Below are 27122 nucleotides of genomic sequence, written 5' to 3'. Positions count from 1 at the left end.
AACTCCCTCCACACCACCCCTTTGTCCTGTTGCTTGGATTTGGGGCAGTTCCCAATCTTCCTGATCACTAGATTACATAAATTACCTCTTTGGAGTATTTTGCTTCTATTTAATACATCTATTCCATTTCACTAGAGAAACCTTACTTCCAAGTTCTTGATACTCAGTTTTAAGACAAAAAATCAGCAGTGATTGAAATAATAATGCCTACAGATTCAAGAAAAGTTGGTTTCCAGGGAATGAAAACTTCCTAATGGATCTGAAGAAGTCCAACTTGTCAACTTTCTTAAAAACTTAGAAAATGTGGGGTCAGGTAGTTTGAGATAGCAGAATGAAGATTTTTTTCATCCAATTCAAACCCACAAAAATGGTAATTCAAGCTAATTTAGACATTTATTCAACAAACTATTTAATAGGCACCTAATAAGCTCAAGGTATTGTTCTAGGCACTGGAGATACAGTCAACAGGAGACACCTCTTGTGGAGGTACACTGTGGTGGGAAAGATTCTGACACATGTATTCATCAGTACTTCAGGTGAAAGATGGAAGGGTGGGTCACAAGAATTGGTTACTTCATGTAAAAGAATGGGAAATTTCCTTACTCATAATTCTGGTTAATAATGGACCCGATGGATTCACAAGCTTTCTTTTACCAAGGATGGAAACAGGATAGAGAAAAATACAAGCACTTGCTGAAAGAGTTAAACTACTGCTTTCAAACACATTTTTAGGCTTATTACCTTTGCAAAGGTGAAGTACCTCCTTTAGTCTTGTGGCTTTTTTTGAAGCTGGAAATAACTGACCGGTAAAAACTTGTTCATTCCTAGAGGAGGTCCACTATGCTCAAGAACACTAACAAAGAATGAGGGTACAATTCTGGTGTACCAGACACCTGGCTATCATTAACTCCTCTATTTCCCATTCTCAAGCTTCATCTGGTAAAGAACAACCAGCAGCATCAAGTTACTTACCATAAATATCATGAAGGGAGACAAAGAAAACAAGGCACAAAACCAAGTTAAATGCATTTTATTTTTTTTAAGTTCATTCACAAAATTGAATGATTGATTCAAGCTGCACAGCAGGTAGTAAATAACTGCATGGCAGTGACAAGCACCAAGAGGCTCGGATAAAGGTCCTCATAAGGATGTTTCTGCAAAAAGGAAAAAGAGAAGTACATTAAGCAGATGAAAGAGTCTACAATCATCCATTCTCTTCACTGAGAATCCAATTGTTTTAATAGTGTTTGCTGGCTAGTCTATTAGGCACATAACAGATGAAGCTATGAGACCTTTCTAGTCTATGAGGGACAGCTTGTCATTTTTCTTTGGGAATATTAAGCATTGCTACTTTATAAAAGCTTACCTTTTTATCCATGAGCTTGGACTGAAGGTTCTGGATTTTTTAAAGAGTTGGTATGCCTGTGGTAGCAGAGTCCTCCCTAGAAAAGTAAACAGCCTTTAGAACTAGCTTTTTTTCAGACAAGTTCCATCTCAGGCTAACCCCCCACCTCCCACTAACGGCCCACCCAACCTCCCACAAGCATTTGGGGGAAGATTCTAATATTACTTTGAGCCATTGTTTTATGAAAATAGGTCAAAGGAAGGTAAGAAATATAGAAATTAAAGGGTAAATATATATATCACAGTAGAGGTAATTTTTAAAAAGTGCTCACTTCCTTCATTTGGGAGCCACCAAGAGTAGGGTGTCAATTTAAAGCAACTCAGTTCCAGAAAAACCAAGTTCAGCTTAACTGGACTAGTTTTGGCTCAATATATTAAGGAAAATGAGAAGGCTGGATTTTAGAGAGCTATATGGATGTAAGTAAAATCTGTTCTTACCTATCAGCATAGCAATAAAACCTTTTCTCCTGGTTCTGACTGCTAGTCCTAAGAGTCAGGTGTGCCTTACTCTTGTCTGCCTCCTTCCTTGCGATGGTCACTGAAACTTCACTCTCCTAGCTTTCATGGAGTGCCGTGGCCTGCCCCTGGCTTATCTGTACTCCACATACCACAAGTGTCTACTCTCAGCTGTAGAGTGTCTGGGCTCGGAGCCATTCGCGCTATACTTGCTAGCAGTTCCTAGTAGCTGAACATCTCTCCTGGATCTTTAAAGGCATTGTCACGAATCCTGAGGTATCTGCAAACTCCCTCAATAGTTAAGGTTCCACCTGCCATTGCAAACTCAGCCAATATCAAGCCCATGGAACTATTACCCATGCTTTCCCACCCACCTCCACCTCCCACCCAATCCCACCCCAACCCTCCCCAAACTTCCAGGTAACACACCCATGGGATGGAGTACACAATCCTAGTGGTAAACAAATATCTATACTACTAGGTACAATGGCACTGAAATTGAGGGCTCAAAGGAAGCTAGGTACAAATAACAATGATTGGATAATAACGTTATAAAGGTTTTAAAAGTCATTTTCTATACAAGCAACATTTTAGGATGGTTGTGTGATCTTGTGCTGTATTTAAAGGAAAACTGCAGTTAGCACATATTTAAGTAGACAGTACAGTTTCTCACATGAAATTTTAATCTCCATATAGTTAAGTGGTCAATCCATAAACCTCTAAAGACCCACCCCAACCAGGACAGAAACTGCAGTTTTCCTTTAATGTAAGCCTGTTTTTGTGTTGAATAAAATTCTTAATGGCACTAGTCAGTTTTAAAAAAGGTCTTCCCCCAAACTTCTAATTTGTGGATTTATGAGGTGGCATTAGCCAGCAGCTGGTTTCTATTCTCTGGCAGAGTTTTGAACTCGAATTGATAGAAGCATTCAACATCAGGGGTAGAGGGTAGGGAAGGTCCAAAACTCTGCCAGTCCCGAATCCATACAGTTGTCATTCCATTCAAGAGGGTATTAAATCTTTTATTGATTACACATGATAATGGATGATACACAAGCTTCATTCCCATCTATAACTTTATCTGGTACCATAATTCAATTTAGATATATTGCATAGGGTGTGCCAACAATCATTAATAACCAAAAATAAAAAATAAAAAAAAACTCCATGACTTTGCATGGGTGACCCTTTTAATGGTGAACTCCAGGTCACAACACAGTAACTGTCAGTTCAACTACACCAAGGTTCTGAAGACAATAGCTTCTCCACCAAGCAGGTTGTAAATAAATTTCAAATGAACCTGGCATCACCCTGAAGGAATTCTAACTTCACACTGTTGGGGTAGTTTACCAAAATGGCTTCAGAGTAGACTAACTTTACACAGCACATTAAAAAAAAAAAAAAAGACATTTATTCAGCGTCATGATCAGACTATTACATTTAGCAATCAACAGCATGGGTGCAAAAAAAAAAATCTACATTAAAACCCTTTGTTGGAATGCTTTACACTTTCCACAGAACAGAAACTAAAATAACCTGTTATACAATTAGTCACAAGTACAGTCCTCGAGTTTTTTGCCCATACACATGAGTATTGTCTAAAACATGTCTTCTTTGTAGCAGCTAGGCCCTGCCACCACTGTGCTTGGCTGAGTTCACAAATCTGTTGTAACCTGTAGCTTCCCTGTCACTTCTCTGGCTCTCCTCTCCTGCTAAGCTTTGTTTCCTGTTGAACAATATGGAATAAAGTTGTTAATCTAAACATATTAAGACTCAAGGCTACAATCCAATAGCAAGTTGTTTCCCACAAATTTTGCTGATCTGAATATTAACTTAATATCCACAATTTTACTGTAATTATAATGTTAACTATGTTGCACTGCTCAGCTATATTAGGGTTACTGGGTTCATTATAAATTACAATTAAGAGAGAACAACAAAAAAAGGTGTTCACTTACCTGGCAGTAATTAAAACCTTCTGCCACTGCCATAGCTACTGCTGCTGCTGGAGCCACCATAGCCACCTAAGAACGAAATTGATTCTCTTCAACTTTAGAGGTACGAACAGTAACGATGTTTTTTTATAGTTGGGGCTTAACCTATTTATATTGCATAAGTTGACAATCACAGGTTGCGGCTCACGTGATTTTCCCAACTCAAACTATTTTAACTCAGTCATTTTCCTCAACGTTTTAAATTGTCAGCGTTTTGGTTTCTACATTTCCTAAACAGTATTAGTTTAGCCCTCCAATACCACATATATACCATACCTTGGTTTCGTGGTTTGGCAAAGTATTGGCCTCCACCACCATAGGGGCCAGAACTTCTTCCTCCAAAGTTTCCTCCTTTCATGGGTCCAAAATTTGAAGACTGATTGTTGTAATTGCCAAAATCATTGTAGCTTCCGCCACCTCCAAAATTGCTTCCTAAGAATGGAAAAGAGGACCTTTATATGTTATTCAGGGAAAATGAGAAATCCTAGTGTTCAGAGTAAAAAAGTTGCTTGATCTGCCTTGCTCCCAAACTTCTGTGGCTCCAATTTCAATTATCTTTGTATTTCATGTGCAAGGCATTCAGTTGAATAATCCAGTAACTAAAACTTCACCCAACTCACCATGGCATAACAAAAGGTATACATTCTCTTGCCTTTTAAAGCTTTTACCCAGCCAGGGGCACAGCAAACACATGCTGGATACATCAACTAAGCGCCTAAGACCCCAAGAGTTAACACTAAATCCTGCTAGAAGCTAATCTAATTCCAATTGAAGACACCACTATCCACTTAACCATCTATCTATTTGGGAGTGAGGCGGCCCCAGCTTAAAGCTAGGAGGAGGTAGCATTGCAAGCCCATTAACAAAAAGTACCATGCAGCACAACACACAATGCTTTAAGACCATCAAATCCTCCTAAGGATAAACTCTAAAAGGCTAATCTAGCTATTGCACCAAGTACTTGGATCACTGGATACCTACCACTACCACCGCCAAAGCCGCCTCCGCCTCCACCGTTGTTATAGCTGTCATAGCTGCCACTCCCGCCATAGCCACTGCCCTGGTTTCCATAACCCTGTCCACCACTTCCATAGCCTCTGCTTCCTCCAGAGTAACCAGGGCCGCCTCCTCCATAACCACCTACAAGAATACAAGTCTTCTCAATAAGACAAAAGTATTCAGCAGTCAAATTCTGTGCAAGCATGGCTAAAAGCCTGCTCACAACATGCTATTAGATCATAGTTGAGCTTATCATGCACTAGGGTTTTAGTCTCTACTAACCTATTCTAAAGGTTGCCAAAAATTTTTACCTGTGGTTCTTTAACAAAACTTACCGTCATTACCAAATCCATTATATCCATCCCCACTGCCACCATATCCGCCACCACCACGGCTGCCACCAAAGCCACCTAGAAGAAAGTGAAATTTAAAAACCAGGTCTAAAGTACGTGGATTGCATACAAGTTACCTTATATTAAGGATAAATTTAAGGAAGCATTCAGTTAGAACTATTCCCATATGTAACAGTTACTGGTTAGAGAGAAGCCAGGACTATATTTGGATTAAAATGTAACTTTCAACAAGTGATCAGGGGGTCAGTACTATTTTACCATTAACTATCAGTAAATTATAGCCAAACATACCTCGACCACTGAAGTTTCCTCCACGACCAAAGTTGTCATTCCCACCAAAACCACCTCCACGACCGCCACCAAAGTTTCCAGAACCACTTCGACCTGAAGAATCAAGATGAAGTGTTAGGCTGTACAGAGTATAATTATTCAAAATTATGTTTACAGTTTAGTTAAGTAGCAAACTCACCTCTCTGGCTGGATGAAGCACTAGCCATCTCTTGCTTAGACAGGGCTTTTCTCACTTCACAGTTGTGGCCATTCACAGTGTGGTATTTCTGAACTAAACGATTTTGAAAATAAACAGATCATCTCAGAATTCAGTATACAGCATAGATTTCAGAACCCTTAACAAATGCCAGCCACCTGATACTTACTGACAATCTTGTCTACGGAGTCATGGTCATCAAAGGTTACAAAAGCAAAGCCTCTCTTTTTGCCACTGCCTCGGTCAGTCATGATTTCAATTACTTCAATTTTCCCATACTGTTCAAAATAATCTCTCAGGTGATGTTCTTCAGTGTCTTCTTTAATGCCACCAACAAAAATCTTTTTCACAGTTAAGTGGGCACCAGGTCTTTGAGAATCCTGATGTAAGAAAAATTAACGTTGTATTATTGAAACCTATTTAAGTGAGGAATATTAAATCTATTATACCCCCACATGTAAAGTCCCCCTAGTGGAAATCCTCCAAATGACTAATGCGAGGAAAAAGGTACTTACTTCTCTTGAGACGGCCCTCTTTGGTTCCACAACTCTTCCGTCCACCTTGTGTGGCCTCGCATTCATGGCCGCATCCACCTCCTCCACCGTGGCGTATGTGACAAACCCGAAGCCTCTGGAGCGCTTGGTGTTTGGATCCCTCATTACCTTAAAATGTTTAATAAGTGTTAAGACCCCCGAAATGGTTGATTTTCTACCTAAGGTTAACAAGAAACTTTATTACCAACCTTTTATCTCAAGTGCTTCCACTTCCCACTAACCATCTGCAGTAAATTAGTTGGGTGCTTTTTTACTCAGTTAAAGGCACTCCATACTTACAGCTACCATCCTATTCGCATTCAAACAGTAACTGCAGCAACTTAAGCCAAGGAAACCAACTAGTTCTACAGCCCTCTGTCTCTTCGAGTCTTACCACACAGTCTGTGAGCGTTCCCCATTGCTCAAAATGGCTCCTCAGACTCTCATCGGTTGTTTCAAAGCTCAATCCTCCGATGAAGAGCTTCCGCAGCTGTTCGGGCTCTTTGGGAGACTAGGAGTGGAGGAGGGCAAGAAATAAGTAGGGCTATAACGCAAATCATCTTTCAGTTGCAAAAAACAAGATAGCAACGTACGAAGCACTTATTGTTCCTTTGGGGCGCAACAAACCACGTGCTTCTCCCCTCTGGGGGGGGGGGCAGTATGTTGGGGGCTGGGTGGGCTCGGAGGCCCCGAGCGCATGCGTCCCTTACTCTCCCTCCGACGCACGCGCAACAAAAGGACGAGGAAAGAGAACTACATGGCCCACATTCGTCTGTAGCTACTCTTTTAAAAAGCAACTCAGTGGGACAAGGTAAAAAACAGACTAAATGTGCCTAAGTGTTTTGCAAGGGGCACCGAGCAGGAGTGATTGCTAAGGGTCGCAAGACAGCAGCCTCATGGCGACGAGGACAAAATGGCGACCTCAACTCAGGAGGGGGAGGCCCGGGCAGCGATCGAAGAACCGTCGACAGGACTGGGGCAAACAGCCAAACAAACTGCACCCTGCTAAACTCAGGAAAGGAAGAGTAAAGGCTATTCAGCTGGAGAGAGCGTCTTACCCACCTCTGATTTAGACATGACGGCAGTGGAGGCGGGGAAGACTTCAAAGATGCTCTCTCGGCGGCGTCCACGGGCAGAAAGGAGTAACCTCAAGAACGTATCTGCCAGCCTACCTTCGGCCTCCCATTTTTATCCCGCCTCCGCGCTTTCGGCATTGGTAGACTCCGCCCCCGAATAGCTCTGATTGGATATTTGAAACAGCTTTCCCCTACCATTGGTCTCTGGTGCTGCATTGCTGTGTTACGTCATCCATTTGGGCGTCCTACGCAGTCTCCACCCCTCGGGGTCTATTGGCTCTCAAGTAATATTATTCTTAACTAGAGTGATTGGCTAGTAATTCAATCATTCATGTTTGAATGTACTTAAGTTATTTAAAGAAACTTTTTAATCCTCTACGGCCTTAATTTTATATTCAGTTTACCTGGCAAACCATGATTAATACTATGCCTCAGAAAAGCAGTTAGCAAGTTACAATATTTTCTTTTTTTGACAACGACTGCCTGCTGAGCGCATGTGTAGGAAAATGGCGAGTTTACGCAGGCGCGTAAGAAGTTCCGTTTGGCGCTAGGAACACGTGAAATGGCGGGCAGAAGACGGCGGCCAACCTAAGGCGCCTGCGTAGTGGCGGGAGTTGGGCCCCTTTTGCGCAGGCGTAATGGGCGGGGAAAGGGTCCGGTCTCAGGATTGGTCGCGCAGGCGCAGGGAAGGATCCGTTTTGGCGGGCGGTTGGCGTTGCGCAGAAGGCGGCAGCGGCGGTGGCTTGTGGTCTCGCCACAGAAGAACAGGGGAGACGTTAGCGTGAGTGATCGGTCTCGATCCCGGGTAAGTGGCGGACAGTCTTGCCTACGCGTACGAGGTCTTGAACCGACTCCAATCGGTCCCGTTATTGTGTGTAATGAATGGACCGCGGGGTGGGGGATCGTGAAGGGGGAGCGGTGGGTCCACCCAACCAATGGAAGAACAGGGGCGGGATGTTTTATCCCCGTAGGTTCTGTGGAGCTTTGCAGCCGAAGAGTTTGACTGGCGAGTGTATAGGCCAATTGGGTCTGCCTTTAGCTGCCGACTGACCGGTCCTTGGGCCATCGGTATGTAGGAGGAGGGCTTGCTCCTCCTGAGCAGCGGCTCACTGAGCCAATGAGCACGAAGCGCGCGGTAGGTTGGGCTCCTCCGAGAGGCAGCGGTTTGACTCCAATGGGGGATGCGAGAGTCGAGCGCTTAAATGGATAGACCAAATCTGGAGCCAGTAGGCACACAGCCTATTGAAAGCGCTCGGGCTGACTGCCCAATCAGCGCTCCAGCAGAGGGAGGTCTTAGATTTGGGGATGCGAGGATGAGGAGTCACTGCCTGCGATGGCGCGTGGGGGTGGGTATTTTATCCGCAATGATTTGAACGAAGCCTTTGAGCTTCCAGGCCACACACTTATCTGGTAGGGAAGCTGTAAGTTTGGTCCTGAATGCTTGAATTTTGGCCCCACATCGCTACATCCCACAATCTCACATTTTTAGGTTGGGGGTGGGGTGGGGACAAGAAATGTTTTTTGACTTTGAGAACTTCTTTACGAAGACTGACTTGAAATATTAGAAAGTGTAGGATAAATCTTTGTACTGTTGCGGAGAGGTACCCAGGAAAAGTCAGCATAATAGTAATAATGCATATTTCCACGGACAAAGATTTGTAAATCCATAGAAAAAGTTTTGGCAAGCTAACATAACAAAGGGTGTTAACCTCCCGGGTTACAGTGGGATGGAGACAGGTTGGATCTCCAGTGTTTAAATCTTTGCAGGGGTAATAATTTGTGATTAAAGTTAAATTTTAAAGCCAATTGTTTTTGTGTTTTTTAGTTACAAGCAAGTACTTCTCACCACCTCCTTACACCTCAAAAAAAGTGCTGTTTTTCTGTTAAGAACTAAGGTGACCCTCGATTTTAAAATGCAAATTTGAAAAGGTGACTCAGTACTTGCTAGGCATCCTGCTAAATGTTTTACAAGCATTGCCCGTGTCCCCAAAGTCTTAAGTTCTCTGAGGATCTTTTCTCTGCATCTGTATCTCTCTCTTTAAGCCATTACAGATCTCCTAAGCCTTTTCTGCTGTTCCTTTAAGGATATCTGGATTTAGATAAAAAAAACAAGTTACTTAAGGAGGCTAATACTTAGGATGTTGGAGATAGGACTCATTCATCACCTGGGTGGGTTTTTTTTTGATTTTATTTCCTTCAAAGTATTTTATAAGTAGTCCATATCATGTTGGAAATGGCCATTCTACTCTCCCCAGTATATTTTAGTAAAACATTTATTTAAATTACATATTGACTGTATCAGAGTCTATACTGCTCTATTATTTACTGATTTATTGTCAAAGAGAAAATCTTTAAATATTGTAATAAATTCAGATACACATGAAGTACTGCTATGAGTAGAGACTTTTGTGATATACAAAAGGAAGATGATTTTAACTGAGCTTATTGTGAACAGAGGAAAGATTTTCCTGTTTGGCACTTGCAAAAGGAAAACCTATTTTGTACTTGCTTGTAAGCTGTTAGTAGGTATTGTGATAATGTAACTACTTCATTTATAACATTTATAAGAACTAAAGTGATACAGATTAAGGGTGAAAAAAAAGTGAAAGCTTTGGTTGGTCAGTCCTGTCTGACTCTTGCGACCCCATAGACTGTAGCCTGCCAGACTCCTCTGTCCATGGAATCGTCCAGGCAAGAATACTGAGAGTGGGTAGCTATTCCTTTCTCCAGGGGATCTTCCCAAACCAGGGATCGAACTCGGGTCGCCTGCATTACAGGCAGACTACCATCTGAGCCACCAGGGAAGCCCCATCTGTCCCTGATTTATTTAGGTTTGAAAGGAATACAGTCTTGATCTACTACAGAGTTTTTCAGTCTCAGTGATATTGACATTTTGAGCCTGATAAACGCATCTCACCTCCCCCACACCTCTTCTTGTGACAATCAGAATGTCACCAAATGTCCTTTGAGGGAAGGGTGCAAAATCTCCACTTGAAAACTATTGATCTGAAATGACAGATGGTAGAATCGATCATCTTGTCAAAATCTTTTATTTGACCAGTTGGAATTTAGAAGATGGGTGAAGTGTTCAGGAGGTGTTCTTTAGTGAATGGATCACTAAGTCCTTATGATCATCTCTTCACATGTAGAGCATCACTGTTTGATTGGATAAAAAGAAAGCTACATTAACATTTTTACCATTTGCATTTAAACACTGATTGCATCTTGTGTCTGGCTTCCTAAAATAATGGCAAATAAGTGTTTGGAGAGGTAGACTTTGCTTCAGATGCTTCTTACATTCTCATCTGACTTAATCCTCTTTCCTTTAAAGTTTCACTATACAAATAGATACGCAAAGCATTCTGACATTTTCTCATTTATAGTACTCTTTCATTTTTTTAAAAACACAGGTTGATTTCTGCTGAACTGATTTTTCAGCTGTTTAGAGACCCATACTTTGGGGGAAAAGAAATACTGACTTGAAGAACAGGTAATCCAAAACACGCCTGCCTAGGTTACTCTGAGTAGATTCCTTTCATCTCTAGCCCTGCCTACTTTGGTCTATAAACAAATTAATCAGTGATCCTTTATTTGATGTTTTTTAATAGTATATTTTTATTTGAAAATTTTCAGAATTTGTACCTAGACTTTTTGGTTTACTATGATGTGTGAATAGAAGTTGCTTGTTCTATTGTAAGTTCTCTTACACTGTCATAGTTAATAGGTCTGATAAACATTTCTCTCTGGTGGGGAAATTTTGGTGAGTAGTTTTTAATTGAAATCTGAGACTATCATATTGAAAATCGTAAGTTTAGACTTTTATTTCTTGCTTTTGGAGAACTTGGTTTGATTGTTAACTTGTACACTCTGTTAACAATACGAAATGCTGAGTCTGTGTTAAAAAAATTTCAGACACTTGTGCTTAGAACTTACAGGCATATCCTGTTGCATCCAAACATAAAATGATTGTTATCTAAAAGGAAAATGAAATCCAATAGGTAGAAAGTTTCTTTCAGATAGGCAGTGAGCAGGATGATAACTGAGGAAAGACAAAGACAGAGCATACCTTTGAATTGACTGGATTTTTATATATCTAGGAAAGTTCTGGTGATTTTCAGAGCCCTTGACAATATTTCTGGAAAAGAGAGAACGGTATCCAGGATACAGAGGTTTCTGAGGAAGACTAGTATTTTTTGCTTTTACCGTTTATTTAACCACATAGCATAATTTTTATATCTTATTGAAATAGCTTATATCACATCTCCTGGTAAAGCATTTTTTTCTTGTCCTTTTACTTGGTCTGTTTTTATTTCCATTCACCTAACATGAAATTGGGCCTAAATGCCCTGGATGTTGACTTTAAAAGCAATAAATTAATAGTGCTAGATATAATTTATAACTGACTCAGTGTGGCTGATATTTACACATTGTTATTGATGACCTTAGACTTTGGGCAGTTGTCTTTTTTTCTCTGACATAAATTGATTTCCCTTCCCTCCTTGTAGAGGATGGCTTTAACTGATCATTGTACTAATGGGAAGGAGTCCAGGTCATCCTGAAAAGAGTTGGCTTGTGCAGAGTCCAGGACGCAGATTTGTTGGATTTCTGTAAGCCACTTGAAGCCACATATTCATTTCTGATGACAACTTTGCACTTGTGTTGGCAGAACACCCACAGTGGCAACTGTTGCCTGTGTTTAGTCTGCCCGGGAGCTCTACCAGCTAGCATGTTTGGGGGAAAACCTGCACCGTTCTTGTTGGCAGCTATGTAAATATTCGACCTTTCTGAGTTTGTCTTCTCAGATCTGCCATCCTTTTAGATAAATTGCATCCTCTGATTGCTTCAGTTTACCTTTAAAATGAAAGATTAAAGGATTTAGGCATTCTTTGGGTCATTTAAAGCACAGTTCTTTTTGCATCAGTAATTAGTTTTATAAATGTTTGGTTTATTATTTTTAAAATTTTATTTCCCCTGTGTCTTAGTTTCTTGTGGCTGCAATTACCACAAACCTGGTGGCTTCAAACAACAAGAGTTTATTCTTTCACAATTCTGAAGGCCTGAAGTCTGCAATCAAGGTGTTGAGCCGGTTCTGGAGGCCCTAGGGGAGAATCCCTTCCTTGCCTTTCTAGCTTCTGGTGGTTGTCAGTTTTCCTTGCCGCCTCACTCCCTGCTCAGTCTCCACTTTGCTTTCTCTGTATGTCTCTCTCAGAACTCCTGCCTCTCTTAAACAGATATGTGTGATTGCATTTAAGGCTCACCTCATAATCTGGGATAAATTTCTCCTTTCACTTCTTTAAAGCACATCTTTTGCCATAGAAAGTAATAGTCACAACTTTGAGGGATTAGGTCATGGATATCTTTGCCGGGGGAGCGGGGGGCCATCATTCAAACTACTGTACCCTGCTTCTTTAATCCCTATCCAAATAAATAATTACCTAATTCAGAAAAGAAAAGGTTATTTTTTAAAATGAGGAGCACGTGGTGAGGAGAGTAGGCAAAGGCTCAGGAAACTAAAAGTGAGCCATTTCTTTGGTCCTTAGTTTCTTATGGAAGGAATTGGCTAGGTGATAACTAATAGTTCTCTAGCCCTAAAATTTTTTATGAAGTGACTCCTACATTGTCTTGGGAGTTTATTTTTGAAGTCAATTTTAAATGCAAATCAAGAACTCGTTCTTATATTTTGGGCTAATATAGTCCAACTGGTTTTCTCTAGAACTTGAGAGACAGAAAACTGAGTTGTTGACTGGTTGTCAATTTCTCGGGGTATTAACACGTGATAACAAACCTGTACTTGTGTGTGTTTTTCTAAAACGAGTGTAATAGACTAGCTGAACCACTTTTCAGTCATTCTAATGAGGCTGAGGACTGGTGTAGTTTGAATTTCCTATCCAGGAAGAATAGTTCATCAAACTTAAACACTTAGAATCAATTTTACCTCATTTAAGATAAATTTTTTTTTTAAAGAGAGGGGAGTAAGCAGAATTTTAAGGAAAAAAAGGGACAGATTTTTCTACCTGAAACTAGGTCATGGACCTAGATTTTAATTTTTCACTTGCAGTCTTTTTTTTCTTTTGGCTGTGCGGCATGCTGGATCTTAGTTCCCTGCAGTGGAAGCTCTTAACCATTGAACCTTCAGGGAAGTTCCAATGTGCAGTCTTACTCTTCAGACTTACGGAGTGCCTGTTCCCATCGTGTTTCACTGCTAGGAAGCACACCAGAAAGCATGGGATTGCGATGGTGTCATTGAAAGGACTGCTTCAAGATTGAGTTTTATAACACACTCATTATTTATTTCTTCCGTGGAGTGGAGGAACCAAATTGAATTCAAGTGTTTCTCTGATTGTAATCTACAATTCTTAGAATAAAACAAGTTCATATCTGAGCCAATGGGCATAATTATGTCGGAATAAAATGCCCTCTACAAAGAGGTCAACCCGACAGGCTGGGAAATCTGTCTTTGGTTTCTGAGGCACATCCTTGAACTCCATGTGCCTCGTTTCGCATCCCTAAATCAGTAAGACTCGCTCACCTCACAGGGAGTTGTGGAGGGTAATATACTGCTAATTTGTTCAGTATTTCACAACAATAAATTATATCTAGTAATCTGATAAACAGAGGCAAGTCTCATTTATGCGTGTAGTTGGAGACAAGGATAGATAAAACTTAGAGATAGTTCAGAAAATTCATTAAAGTTAATTTTAACTACTTCTGTTATCAAACATTTTATCCTTTGTTTCCTGTGTACTTTCCAAAGTGTTTTCTTGTTCTTTTTCCATAACAGACATGAGGTAAGTAGGGCAAAGAGTTAACACTAATGTAGATGATGAAGGGATCAATTCATCAAGAGGATACAATAATTCTAAAATTTACACAACTAATAATAAGCATCAAAATACAAGAACGAAAACAATAGAACTAAATAATACACGCTTGCAATTATATTGGCAACTTCAACACCTTCTTTTAATTTAAAAAAAAAACTGAAATAATGTGTGCTCTGGGGTCAGTCATGTCTGACTCTGCAACCCCATGGACTTAGCCTGCTAGGCTTCTCTGCCCATGGCATTTTCCAGGCAAGAATACTGGAATGGGTTGCCATTTCTTACTCCAGGGGATCTTCCCAACCCAGGGATCAAACAGAGTCTCCTGCATTGGCAGGCAGATTCTTTACCACTGTGCCACCTGAGAAGCCCATTAATAGAACAGGTAGACAGCAAAGCAGTAAAGACGTGAACAGTACTGTCAGTGAGCCTGATACGTAGACATTTATAGGATATTCCACCCAACAGTAGCAGAATATACATTTTTTTCAAGTGCATAGCAATATTTAACAAGTCAGACCATCTGTCATAAATCTCAAAAGGATTTGATTATACAAAGTATGTTTTCTGACTGTAATGGAATTAGAAATCAGTAACTGTAAGACACCTGGAAAACACCCCAAATAATTGAGACTAAACAATATACTTCTGAGTAACCCATGGATCAAAGAAAAGATCACACACAAAATTGGAAAATATTTTTAACTGAATAAAAATGATGACATAACAAAATGTGTGGGATATAGCCAAGGCAGTGCTTAGAGGAAAATTTATAGTATTAAATGCTTTAATTAGAAAGTTTGAGATCGACATGGACACACTGCTATGTTTAAAACGGATAAACAAGGTCCTACCATAAACCACAGGGAGTGCTGATAGATGTTACCTGGCGGCCTAGGTGGGAGGGGGTTTGAGGGGAGAAGGGCCACATGTAGATGAAGGGTTGAGTCCCTTAGCTGTTTACCTGAACCTATCACAACATTGTTAATCTGCTATACCCCAATACAAATAAAAGGTTTTTTTAAAAAGGTGGAAAGATCTAGAGTCTTTCTATCTTAACCCAGAAAAAGGGACAAGAGTGATGATGTTTAAGGGTACAAAGTTGTAATAAGTAGTAAACTCTGAAGACTTAATGCAGGACTTCCCTGGTGACACAGTGGATGAGAATCCGCCTGCCAATGCAGGGGACGTGAATTCGATCTCTGGTCTGGGAAGGTTCCACATGATGCCCCACGACCTCTGAGCCCATGCTCTAGAGCCTGCAAGCTGCAACTACTGAAGCAAGTGTACCCGAAGCCTGTGCTCTGCAAAAAGAGAAGCTCGTGCACCGTGGTGAAGAGCAACCCCTGCTCTCCAAAACTCGGGAAAGCCCCCACACAGCAGTGAAGACCCAGTGCAGCCAAAAATAAAATTATTTTTAAAAAATAAAACAGACCTAATGCATGGTATCATGAATGTGGATAATACTGTACTGAAATTATATACTGTGACAAATATCACTGAGCTTTCTACCATATTACAATATATGAGTATCAGAGATACACATGCTGTATACCTTAAACTTACAATATTACATGACATTCATTCAATTTAAAAAAATCAAGCCCACAGTGAGCAGAAGAAAGGAAATGGTGAAAGTGAAAGCAGTGACTAGTTGGTGAAGTATAAAAACCAGTAGAGAAAAAAATGAAACTGAAAGTTGTTTTTTTGGGAGAAGATAATGTAGTGAGCAAGTTTGATCAGTGGAAAAAAGACACAAATTACATCAGGAATAAGAGAAGGGATATCACTACTAAGCCTATAGACACTGTAAGAGTTATAAGGGAGAATTATGAACAATTATGCCAGTGCATTTAATGTCTAGGATAAAATGAATGGCTTCCTTGAAAGATTACCAAAGCCCACTTCAGAAGAAATTAACCTCACTATCTCTGTGTATTAAGGAAATGGAATTTGTAGTTAAAAGCCTTCCCACAGAGAGAAACTCTTGGTCCAAATGGCTTCACAGGTGAATTTTCCCAACTTCTATGGAAGAAATAACATCAATTCTACACAAACTCTTCCAGAAGATAGAAGTGTATTTTTAATTTCATTTACTATCGGACATTTAACTTCTCTGCTGTATGTATTTAAAAGTGTTTTCTAATTTTTTTATTCCCCTACAGCAGACCTGTGAGATAAGCAGGGCAAAGTGCTAACACCTTAGGTTAAGTGACCTGTCTAGTTCAACTTTTCAGTGATCTAGTTGGGATTGGACTCCTATTTTATTCCTAGTTTTGATACTGCGACTGTTAACTAGTTGCCCTTTTAGTAGCTTTTTTTTTTACAACAGCCTTTGGGATGGTGCTAGCCATTTCTGACTGAACCAGGGAGAGACTTGGTGATAACTTCAACTTAGTTCATACGTTGAAGACGGGCTTAAACTCAGTGCTCATGCAACATTTGACACTTACTGGCTCTCAATAAATATATAACCAACCAGACAATTTTAGAGCAAGGGTCAGTATTACTGTATCATCCTTTTGGCATAGGCTCTGAGTTGGGATGATGGTTGGAAGCTGGACAAAAACATCTTATTTGGCTTAAGCAATGTGTCAGAATGCTCAGTGGAAGAGCTGGGTGGTCTGAGATTGGCCATCCCTTAAGCCATTTATCTGATGGTGGCCTTTCTTTGCATTTAACTATCAATATATCTAAAGTGTAGAGCACACATTTATGATATTGTAGCGTAGTAACTCACACTTATATGTCAATAGAGACACTTGCAAAGATGTACAAGGTTCAATAATTTCTGGTGTGGGTTTGTTTCTCCTGTCATCACCCATTATGTATTTTTTTACAGCTTTTAAATTGCCACAGAGAGAAATTGGTCAGGATCTTAATAGATGGCCAAGGAGCTGCCAAGTATGAGATGGGAAAAAGTTCAATACTGGGTTGATTTTATTTATCTAAATTGTAGGCTGTGACTTCAATATAATTCATGTTGCTAATACACCAAGGTAATGGCAGAGCACAAAACTATGCCATATGTTGAAGGAATGCTCTCTTTTACTCCTGGAAGTTTTACAGTCTGAGATATCTTTCTTATTCCAATTATATAAAAACTTCTTGTCCGGATGTGTTAATCAGATTTTAGCATACTGATTTAAAGTCTAATACCATCTCAATAGTTACATTAGAGATTTTAGTTTATGGTTATGCAAATTAATTTTTATGACTCTTGAATGTCTTTGCTAAACTAAGACTGTGGTAGCATGTAAATTGTTAGGCATGGTAGAAGCTCTTTCTTCAAATAGAGGATATGTTGAAATGACCTGAAGAAGCCATTGTAACTCTTAAGCTGCTGATAACCAAAATCTGTACAAGCTAGATAAGTGTGAATCTTAAGTTTACGACTATTTGAGAAATGCTTTATGACTGTAATTTAATTGAGGATGGGCACTTCAGTTCTCTTTTAACCCCTCCATATTTTGTGAACATGATTTGCCAAAGTGGTATGTAAAAATCTGAGGTTTGCAGTCATCTACTCAAATGGTACTCTTATCCATTTTTCTTAAAATTTATGGAGAAATTGCCAGGTTCCTCATGAAAGGTGACAAGCTCTACTAGTTCATGCCTCATCATATTTAATTAATAGGAGTGGGTGTGAGATTAACACTCACCAGAAACTATGGTGCTTTGAGAAATTGAGTACATTCCAAGGATAGAGGTGTTCAGAGGCACCATCTGGAAGACATTTCCCCTTAGTGGTACCAAATTCTACTTTCTCTTGAATCGAGAAACAGTTGAATAGCTAACCTCTTGCCCATGATGGCTTTAGTTGTGCCCTAACTAAATTTAGAGAAAGCAGACACTTGAGAGACGAAACACAGTAGATTTGAATATAGGAAAAAAACAAATCCCATGTAAGATTGTTTTGTGGGATTGTGATCTGGTAATGAGATATCAAGAATTTGTGTGTTACTGCTAAATATACCAATGAACCAAACATAAAACTGAGTTGTTCTGAGAACTGCTGTAGTACACATTCATTTATATTGTTTAATGGGGTCAGAGCTTAGAGGACAATACAATGAAATGTATAGGGTAGCCTTTATCTCCATTTATAATGTATATGTTTTAATCTAAAAGAAGAAAAGACTCTACTCCCTTGCTTGCTGGTACAGGAGGGTTAGATAATCAGCAAATAGGATACTTTGCCCCAGAATAATTCTGTGACTGGTGGAAGCAGTGCCTTGGCCTGATTTTTAAAGGATGGAGAACTGGAACTCTGCTGGCCAAAGGAGAAGCATTTCCTCTTTCCATACTCCTCTCTATTAATAAAGTTTGTGTTGCTGAGATGTGGCTTGTTAATGATAGGGGTGTTAACGACCACAGTTAATCTTCCTCCTCAACTCTTTCCTAATCCAGTCTCTTAAATAGACTTTTAAAAAGCTTTTAACTCCTCTTGAATTGGGTGCTCATGGGCTTTTGGTGGAGGTGGAGTGATAGTTATCAGCCCATTTAACAAAACCTGAGACAGCCTGGACAGCTGCAATGTGCATCTCTATGCTGTGTTTTTGTTAAGATGCCACATGGCTAATGCTTTGGAAATCATAAATCTAGTGGAAGAAAACATCTTTATAGAGGGTATTTTAGTTTTATGCTGTATGTGTGGCAAACCTAAAACCATTGGTACTTCTAGATCTATAAAGAGCAAAGAATACAGACCAGATTAAAAAGGTTCTGTAAATTTGGTTTCTTTTCATCTGTTTTATTTGCTACCATAGGCTATAAAGAGGACGCCTTGAAGACAGCGCTGTAGCTGACAGTTTAATCTTCACATAAGCCAACAGCTTTCCCCAAGGGCCTTAGGGGAGACCTGGGAGTTTCTCAAGCCTGGACCAACGGAAGCTGCCCATCAGTGGCATATTTAATTAATACATGTGAGAGGGACCTTTGCATATGCCCTTGCCCTTTTCTGCTCTTTAGAATGACTTTTTTTAATAGAAGATTTGCGTTCCTAGTGTGCTTATAAAATTTATATTAAAATTGTATAAAAGAGCTCATTGATTAATGCATTCTGACACTTGATTTGACTACCACTGCCAGATAGTTCAGCAGGTAGTTCAGTGAGGCAACTTAGCAATTGCTCTTGTTACTTTTTAAACAATACAAAGAAAGCTTAGAGAAAGACTTAGAATTATTATATATGTTTATGTGTGTGTGTTTTGGCTGCCCTGGGTCTTCACTGCTGCACACAGGCTTCTCTGGTTGTGGTCAGTGGGGGCTTCTCTTCATCGTGGTTCATGGCCTTCTCATTGCAGTGGTTTCTCTTGTGGAGGAGCACAGACTCTAGGTGTACAGGCTCAGTAGTTGTTATTTGTGGCTTCCGGGCTTTAAAATGTGGGCTCAGTGCTATGGTGTGTGGGTGTAGTTGCTCTGCAGCCTGTGGAATCTTCCTGGACCAGGGATCCAACCTGTGTCCCCTACATTAGCAGGTGGATTCTTACCCACTGCACCACCAGGGAAGTCCTAGTTTATATATATATACATATATACACACACACACATATATATACATATATACTGTGTGTATACATTTATGTATACACACATATGTGTATGTGTGTGTGTGTATATGCTTTTGCTTGTAAGTCGTGAAAATGCAAAAGCCATCAGGACAACTGACATTGAAAAGTAGTGAGTGGAAGGATTGGGCAGAGTACACAAACCAACGATCTCATGTGAGTGATTCTCTGCTTCCAGTATTGATCTGTTAATGCAAACAGTTAATCATGACATCTGTTGTTCTTCTGGGTTGCCCCAGCTTTCTGTGATGCCCTCTCTAATTTCTGGGGACTGGCAGTTTTTACCTTTTTTTGAAATCTTTTACCCTTAAAATGTGTGGGATTTTGGGGTCCCGCTCTGCTTCACCTCCTCACCTCTTCCCATTTTCTCTTTTTTTTTTTTCTGGAAGATTTCATCTGTTAAAGAAGTTTCCTGTCATCGACTTGGAATGTGCATTCTGACTGCCTGACCGCAAAGGTCTTTGATGTTTGTCCAAGGCTGAATTCTCACCAGATTCCCTGGCTTAGGTGTTTTCCCCCAGCACACAGGGGCCTGCCTGTAAGGTGAATTTGCCTTGTGTCATTGATATGAAGGGTTGGTGGGGCCTGCTCTCTCTCATGATCTGATGGGCAGTTAAATTGCTGGACTCTGTCAGTAGTTGTTGATGCCTTTACCAGAGAGTTCCTATGTGTGTTCAAGAAAAGGCTGAGATCTGCTATGTCTGAAAGACGGGACTTGAGAAGCTCACCGCTTCCCATGGAGATTTCCATAAGGATAATCAGGTTGTGCTCAAGAGGCTCGGCCTCTCTTCCTCCGGCATGGTATCAGGATTCCACCTTAATCTCTCCATCATCCTGCCAGCCATGTCTCATTTCTCACACTGGAACACTCCCTCCTCCCAAGCTCAGCATGAACCACCAGTCTAGATGCTTTATCTGGTCCAGGCTCTGGCCCTTAAATTGTCCGTCTGGCTTTGTGTTTCATTTGACCCTAATACACTGGGTCGCACTGTCTAAAAGAGAATTATGTCCCCTCCGATGTCTGAGTGCATTTCTCATTTCTTACTGCTGCTCCTGAGCAGATCTGTAACTTCAAGGTTAAGATAAGACACATTCCATCAGAACTATGTCGTCATCCTTGCCAGCTTCTGATCTGTGACTGTCCAGGAGATTTACAAGACAATTGCATGCCATTCTTTACAGAATATTATGGTTGGACTCTGACTCCTGGCATCAGGCCCAATTTGATTTGTCAGCTGTTGCAAAACCCATTTCCCAAAGAGAAAACGATCTTAGCCATGTGCCTTTTAGCCAGTTCTTAAGAGTGAGACAGAGGGAATTGATCTGGTTCTTTATTTCCTGATGTTTTAAGGAGAAAGATGGGACACCAGAATGTTTTTGTCCCTTTTCTCGTTGGATTCCCTTGTTTTCCCTGAAAGGTTTCACTAAAATCTTAGTATTGCTGTTATTCTTTCCTGCCCCTTTTCCCTTCACGGAACTGCTGTTTTTTCATTCTGCAGTCTCTAATGTTTTCCTGAGTTTTAAGGAGTAAGAATTTTGCCCTTGAGAGAAAAGGTTACCTGCCTTTTCTCTGAAAGTTTATTGGTTTACTAGCAGCAGGTTAACAAAGACAAGGTTCCTCCTTTCTTGCTCTCTAACATGTGGAACTGCAGGAGTTACTGCATGTAATATGGCTTAATGGCTTAGGAATTTGGAAGGTCACGTATTTCCTGCTGCTGTTGTATTAGGCCCTGTAATATTTTATAAAGCTTCTCTTGGGGGACTTAACAGCCTCTGGTTTCAACATAAACTCACCCTTTCCCTTGGAGGTAGGCCGTGGGGATTTATTTGGCCCCCTTTAGTGATTCTGAGGTTAGACCTAAAATTTATTTACTCAGGCTCACACATGGCAAGTTAATCACAGAATCACAACTCTGATCTAATTCCTTTGGCATTGTTATCATATCCCTTAACTACAAAAAGTTTTTAAAAGTTACGAAGAGTTGAGAAAGGCAGATTTTACTCAGATTTCCTGATGAGTCTATTCAAAGTTGAAGAAATTCTTGTAGTTGAAAACTGCCCATTGTGCTCTCATACCCTACAGTTTCTTCTGTTTGATAGGCAGAATAATCACCATTCTTTTTTTTTTTCCCCCTCAGTCGGGTTCTTTGCTTTTGATTGTCCCTTTTTCATACTCTCTTGTGGCAGCAGCCTTTGTCTCTAAAAGACTCATATCTGTAAAGAAGAGAGCAGAGTTGTGGAGCTCTCTAAAATGTTCTTTAAGGCCAGCAGAAAGGAACATTCACAGGACTGCAAGTCTCTTAAGTCTCTTTTCTTTATCTTGGTCCTCTTTTTCTCAAGTATTAGGAATTTTTAATACACGAGGTTTTAATTATTGTATAATTAATGTTCCAAGTGGGTAATTATTTTTAAATTTGTCCTATAATATTACAAAAACAACTAATGAGAAGTGGTTTTCAATTAACAGTAATGGTTGTGACTGGACTGTTCCTTCCCCTTTTTAAAACTACTGGAGAATTAAATTGTTTTCTATCTATAATTTCAGTTGAGAGAGTCTTCGGTAGTGCTTCAAGTCTCTAGATTCTGTTTCTGAATCTAGTAATCCCCCAAGAAGGAAAGTTGTATAGTATCTTTGAAATACTTCTCTTCTCCCTTTCCTGTTACTCCCTGCACCTCCCCCACCTCCCAATTTTAATTAACTGTTCAGTGACAGATGGTAGAAAAGGCCTCCCTAAAGTGTTCCTGGTGGGCTGGATTAGGGGGTGGTAGTTTGTCCTGATCTTGTTGTAGAAGGATCTAGCCTTTCCCCGCCCCCGCTTCCAGTTGAGCGATAATCCTGTTAGATCTTAAAATACTATTGATTAAATTGCCAGTGCTCTTAGAGAAATAAGCACAAGTTCTGGATTTTAAAACCCAAGAGCCAATTCCCTGGAGCTCTGAATGCCTTAGACTTGAGGCCAAGGGAGGTACCTTCCAACTTCTCCACCCAGCCTTCACTGAAAAGGAAAGTTAAGCCTTTTAACTTTTCCGTTTGCTTCTCTCCCCCTCTTAGTCTAGTAAGGCTGCCAGTTGCCATGGCAACGGACTGGGACAGCTGCGCAGTGGCGCCTAGGCAGCTGGGTGGGGGCGGGGGAGCTGCCAGCCCGCCAAGCCCCAGACCTGGGAGGGGAGGCCCCTCCTGTTAGCCCAGAGGGAAAGAAAGAACTGGGGCGATCCGGTAGGTAAAGGAGGGAACCCCCATTCATCTTCTACCTTTGGGGCTCCTCTTCTGCATGAAGGTATAAAGGGAGATTGTCCTCTTTCCTCCCTGAAACTGAAGAACACATATGTAAATCCTTGTTTTTCCTCGTGAGGCAGGGGAGGCCATAGTCACAATGCTTAACTGCATGCATCTAACCCGGGGCTGGTTTTAACCCTGGCGCTCTGACCTAAACTGCTCAGCTCCCGGAAATTCCAAGGTGAGTGGGGGTGGGGTGGGGTATTCTCCCTGGAATATGACATTTCCTGTCTCTGGTGAGGTTGGAGGCTGCTTTTATTTTAAATAAATCAGATTTTTTTTCCTTGAAGCTAAAGGACTCCCGTCTGAATTCGTGGAAAAATTATTTTGAAACTCCTTACCTTACGTTCCCCACACTCCCACTCCCTCATCCAAATGAAGTATTTTGATAAAAACATACAGACAGTTTTTTGGGTGGGCAGACCTATTGCTAGTAAGTTCTGGAGGTATGATTTACAACTATATATTCTTGGAATAATTCCCTAAATTTTGCTAGTTTGAAGTAAATTGATTAATGCAACTTTTTATGGTACTCAAAGACAGAATTCTGAGATAAGTAGTGACCTTTCCTATTCCTGGGGTGGTCATCTGATCAGAAAGAAAATGTTTTTAGAATGCTGAAAAAAAAAGCTTTAAGGTTTACAGCAAAATAAAATGGAGTTCAGCTAAGAAAACAATCCCTGCTACTCTATAATCCAGACTCTAGGCATCATTTAACATGGTTAAGGAAGAATTCTTAAAAATGATTGTGGTGACAACAAGGAGGGAATTTAAAACACTAGAGTCTCTGCTGCGAACCCCCGGTTGTGCATATTTCTGAGCTTAACTCAATTTCCATTTGTGTTGCCTTGCTTCAGCTTTCCTTGGGCCTATGAATGGTTCTTCTGTGTTTGGAGGCTTTATGTTGCTGTGAGTCTGGGACCAGACCTCTTGTTTTCCTCCTCCTCTTCCTTTGGCCCAAAGTCAGCTCCAGTTAAGAGGAGGGGGTACCTCCTTAATATTTGGATTAGTTGAGCCTTAAGAATTACTGAACAGCCCAATGACTAGTTTTGATTTTTAGGACTAAAAAATATTTTTCTCTTCCATTCCTCCCTCCTATCCCCAAATGAAAGATGAGGCTTAATATATTTGAGCTGTCAGCCTTGCTTTTGTGAGCTGATGGGTGCTCTGAAGGGACAAGCTCAGTTTGTTGAAGGGAAATGTACCGAGTCACTGAAAATGTGGTGAAACATGCCTGAGCAGGCCTTTTTTTGTCCTGCTAAGAGACTGTTCAGGATGCTCAGAGCAGAGGAAAGTTAGATTTTGGTGGCTTTCCTTTTTTTTTCTCATTTTTATAGAAAATCTTATTTAAATGGAAGGTTTCCATGTTTCTCTTCCAGTTTATGACTTGTAGACAGTCGTAGAGGAACCAGGAGTAAAATACCACCCTACTTGTTTTATAGACTCTGAAATTAGAGTTAGATAATTGTGCCCATCTAATAATTTTGATCTTGTGAGCCGAAGAGGAAGTTGTAATTAAGAAAGTGGGGACCTGCCCATCTTTGGTTACATTCTTAGGACTCATCTGTAGAATGTTTCAAGACCCAAGAGAAAGGTACATGGCAGCTTTGTGTTATACCTGCTGCATCCCATCGAGAGACTGAACATTTTAACTGCTCACATGGATTCTGACCATTTTTGTCCTTCCCATTTGTAGGAACCCGGTGGCCTTAGTCCTTCAGGTGAATCAGCGTGAGACATGGGAAAGAAAACCAAGCGGACAGCTGACAGTTCTTCTTCAGAAGATGAGGAGGAGTACGTTGTGGAGAAGGTGCTAGACAGGCGTGTGGTTAAGGGACAAGTGGAATATCTGCTTAAGTGGAAAGGCTTTTCTGAGTAAGTACTTTCTCTCATGCTTTGGGACTCAGGGAGGTAGACAGCTTTGGTTCATTTCTCTGTGAACCATCACCATCTTTGTCTTATTCTTTCCTCGCCTGCACTCCTTTCTAAGAGTCGAAAGACACAGCAGTGAACTAAGCAAAGTCTCCCCTTCTTGGAGCTGATGTTCTAATGAGACTGCTTTTGAGAGGCAGTGTAATGAACTGGTTAGAAGCATAGATTAGGGGCCAGATTGCCTGCGTCCAGATTCTTGCTCCCACCACTTACAGTTATGAGCTGGGTGACCTTGCTGAAGTTCCTTAATCTTCTTTCTTCCTCAATAAAATAGGGATAAGAAATAGTATATATCGTAGAGATGTTGGGGAAATGTATAGAGTCAGACACATAAGGTCAGTGTAAGTGTAAACTGTTATTATTCTTTTGGATGTAACTAAACTAAAATACATATATTTAAGTAGAAGTTGTAGTTGATCCCATAGCTCTCCATAATGACCCTTGGCCCTCAAAAGTGTCCTAGGATGAAACACTCATCTTTGTTATTTTTTTTAACACTCATCCTAATAAGAGACTTAAATCTGAGACCCAATATTTATTTTTTAAAATGTAAAATATATATATAACTGATGAAAAAGAAATTGAGTGAACACTCAAATACATACCACCTCATTTCTACAATAACACTTTAATATAATCTTTATTCCTCAATCTATCTTTTACTATTAAAGACCTTAAAACCCCTCTTTTACGTCAGTGAGCTTTAAGAATGATACTGAAGTGTTGAGTATTCAGAGTTAGGCAGTAACTGGCTTTAAGTGCAGAAGTAAATATACACATACTGAAGCATAGAAGAGGTAGCTTGAAAAGTGAATTGCATGAAGCTGTGTAATCATTAGGCATTTTGCCTTAATTTCTCATTAATTCTCTTCCCAGGATGCCTGATAACAAAGAATAAATTTCTCTGAACACCAGTGAGCTGATAGGAACTGGTTTAGGCTCCTAGGAGTGTTCAATAGGAATGGAATGCAAGCCAGATGTAATTTTAAATTTTATGGTGACTACATTAAGGAAAAGTGGAATTAATTTTAATAATATGTTTTATTAGACACTCGCACCAAAATGCTATTTCAAAATTAATACAAAAGTTATTAATGAAATTTTATATTTTCATGCTAAGAATTTAAAATCTGTTGTATATTTTTCATTTTATAGCACATCTCAGTTCATACTAGCCACATTTCAAATGTTCGTTTACCATATGTGGCTAGTAGTTACCGTATTGAACATCGCAACTTTAAAGTGTGAGACTTTAATAAAAGATTGAATGCTTTGTCAGTCCCTTTGGACAAAGGTATGATCAGGAGCCTTTGGAGTATAGTTAAGGTTATTATTGGAGAGGGCAATGGCAATCCACTCCAACACTCTTTCTTGCCTGGAAAATCCCATGGACGGAGGAGCCTGATAGGCTACAGTCCATGGGGTCGCAAAGAGTCAGACACGACTGAGCAACTTCACTTCACTAAGGTTATTATGGGAATCAAGTTTCTCATCTGGAGCATTGTTGGTGTTTTAGTTGGGACAGTTCATGCACTGCAGGATATCCGCTTATCATCTGTAGCACAAAGAGAACTAAATGTGGGTAGCACAGCAGTCAGAATGTGCCCTCCATGTTTCTAAAGAAGCGTGGTATCGCGGCATCCTCTAGAGTTGAGCACTACGGATTTGAGAGGTCTAGAGCATCATGAGATAGGAATTAAAATACACCTTCAGGAAGGGGGCTTCCCTGGTGGTCCAGGGGTTGAGAACCTGCCTTGCAGTGGAGGGGACACTGGTGTGATCCCTGGTCCAGAAAGATCCCACATGCTTCGGAGCAGCTAAGCCCTGTGTACCACAACTACTGAGCCAGCGCTCTACAGCCTGTGCTCCGCAGCAGGAGAAGCCAATGCAGCGAGAAACCTGCAGACCACAACAAAGAGTAGCCCCTGCTTGCTGCAACTAGAGAGAGCCTGAGTATAACAGAGAAGATCCACCACAGCCAAAAAATAAATAAATCTTTAAAAAACAAAAGTACACCTGAAGACTTTAAGGATGTTTATTTGACCCATTGAATCATCACTGGAAATTGTTGGGTGTTTTGAAGAATTTGAAGACTGTGTAGTTGAGCTATTGATACCTTACATAGATAAAAGAGGTAAAGAAACGATTTAGGGTAGATGGATTAACATTTGTCCTGAGTTTTTCAAAAGTATCCAGAGTTTCATTAAAGACTGAGACAGATTG

The 27122-nt window shown here is 40.4% G+C and overlaps 2 protein-coding genes across 14 annotated transcripts in view; one reads left to right on the top strand and one right to left on the bottom strand.

Moving 5' to 3' along the window:
* Positions 1-1014: 1014 nt before the first annotated feature.
* Positions 1015-7810, bottom strand: HNRNPA1 (heterogeneous nuclear ribonucleoprotein A1). Of its 5 annotated transcripts, none has more exons than XR_005719826.1 (12): positions 7286-7810; positions 6618-6734; positions 6206-6352; positions 5860-6070; positions 5673-5765; positions 5495-5587; positions 5186-5260; positions 4833-4991; positions 4128-4283; positions 3816-3881; positions 1367-3583; positions 1015-1154 (listed from the first exon to the last, which is right to left on the bottom strand). XR_005719826.1 is itself a non-coding variant. In XM_040234346.1 (10 exons), exons 1-10 carry the CDS (start codon positions 7298-7300, stop codon positions 3826-3828), a joined length of 1122 nt encoding a protein of 373 aa, XP_040090280.1. In that variant the 5' UTR covers positions 7301-7810; the 3' UTR covers positions 3815-3825. The 5 variants fall into 5 exon arrangements, 1 of the variants encoding a protein (XP_040090280.1); XR_005719827.1 differs by having other exon boundaries at positions 1367-1442; XR_005719828.1 differs by lacking the exon at positions 4833-4991.
* Positions 7811-7930: 120 nt separating this feature from the next.
* CBX5 (chromobox 5) overlaps positions 7931-27122 on the top strand; it is a 34624-nt gene continuing 15432 nt past the window's right edge. The window contains exons 1-3 of one of the 9 annotated variants that reach the window (XM_040234380.1): positions 7968-8104; positions 8271-8367; positions 24664-24842. In XM_040234380.1, coding sequence (XP_040090314.1) covers positions 24706-24842 — 137 coding nt within the window. In that variant the 5' untranslated portion in view covers positions 7968-8104; positions 8271-8367; positions 24664-24705. Of the gene's footprint in view, positions 8105-8270; positions 8368-20079; positions 20234-22808; positions 23149-24663; positions 24843-27122 lie in introns of those variants that run through there. The other 8 variants (XM_040234375.1, XM_040234377.1, XM_040234373.1 and 5 more) reach the window with 8 other exon arrangements.

The sequence above is a fragment of the Oryx dammah genome, unplaced genomic scaffold, assembly GCF_014754425.2.
Source record: "Oryx dammah isolate SB20612 unplaced genomic scaffold, SCBI_Odam_1.1 HiC_scaffold_29, whole genome shotgun sequence".
Classification (NCBI taxonomy): Eukaryota; Metazoa; Chordata; class Mammalia; order Artiodactyla; family Bovidae; genus Oryx; species Oryx dammah.
Note: the sequence above shows the minus strand (reverse complement) of the source record. Positions and strands in the feature narration are given on the sequence as shown.

What these genes read in the sequence shown, in the direction of transcription:
- HNRNPA1 (XM_040234346.1), bottom strand. An exon ending in CTCCGTAGACAAGATTGTCA is followed by an intron (nt 5,766 to 5,859) that starts GTAAGTATCAGG and finishes AAAATCGTTTAG; the next exon opens with TTCAGAAATACCACACTGTG. An exon ending in TGCCAAACCACGAAACCAAG is followed by an intron (nt 3,882 to 4,127) that starts GTATGGTATATA and finishes TTTCGTTCTTAG; the next exon opens with GTGGCTATGGTGGCTCCAGC.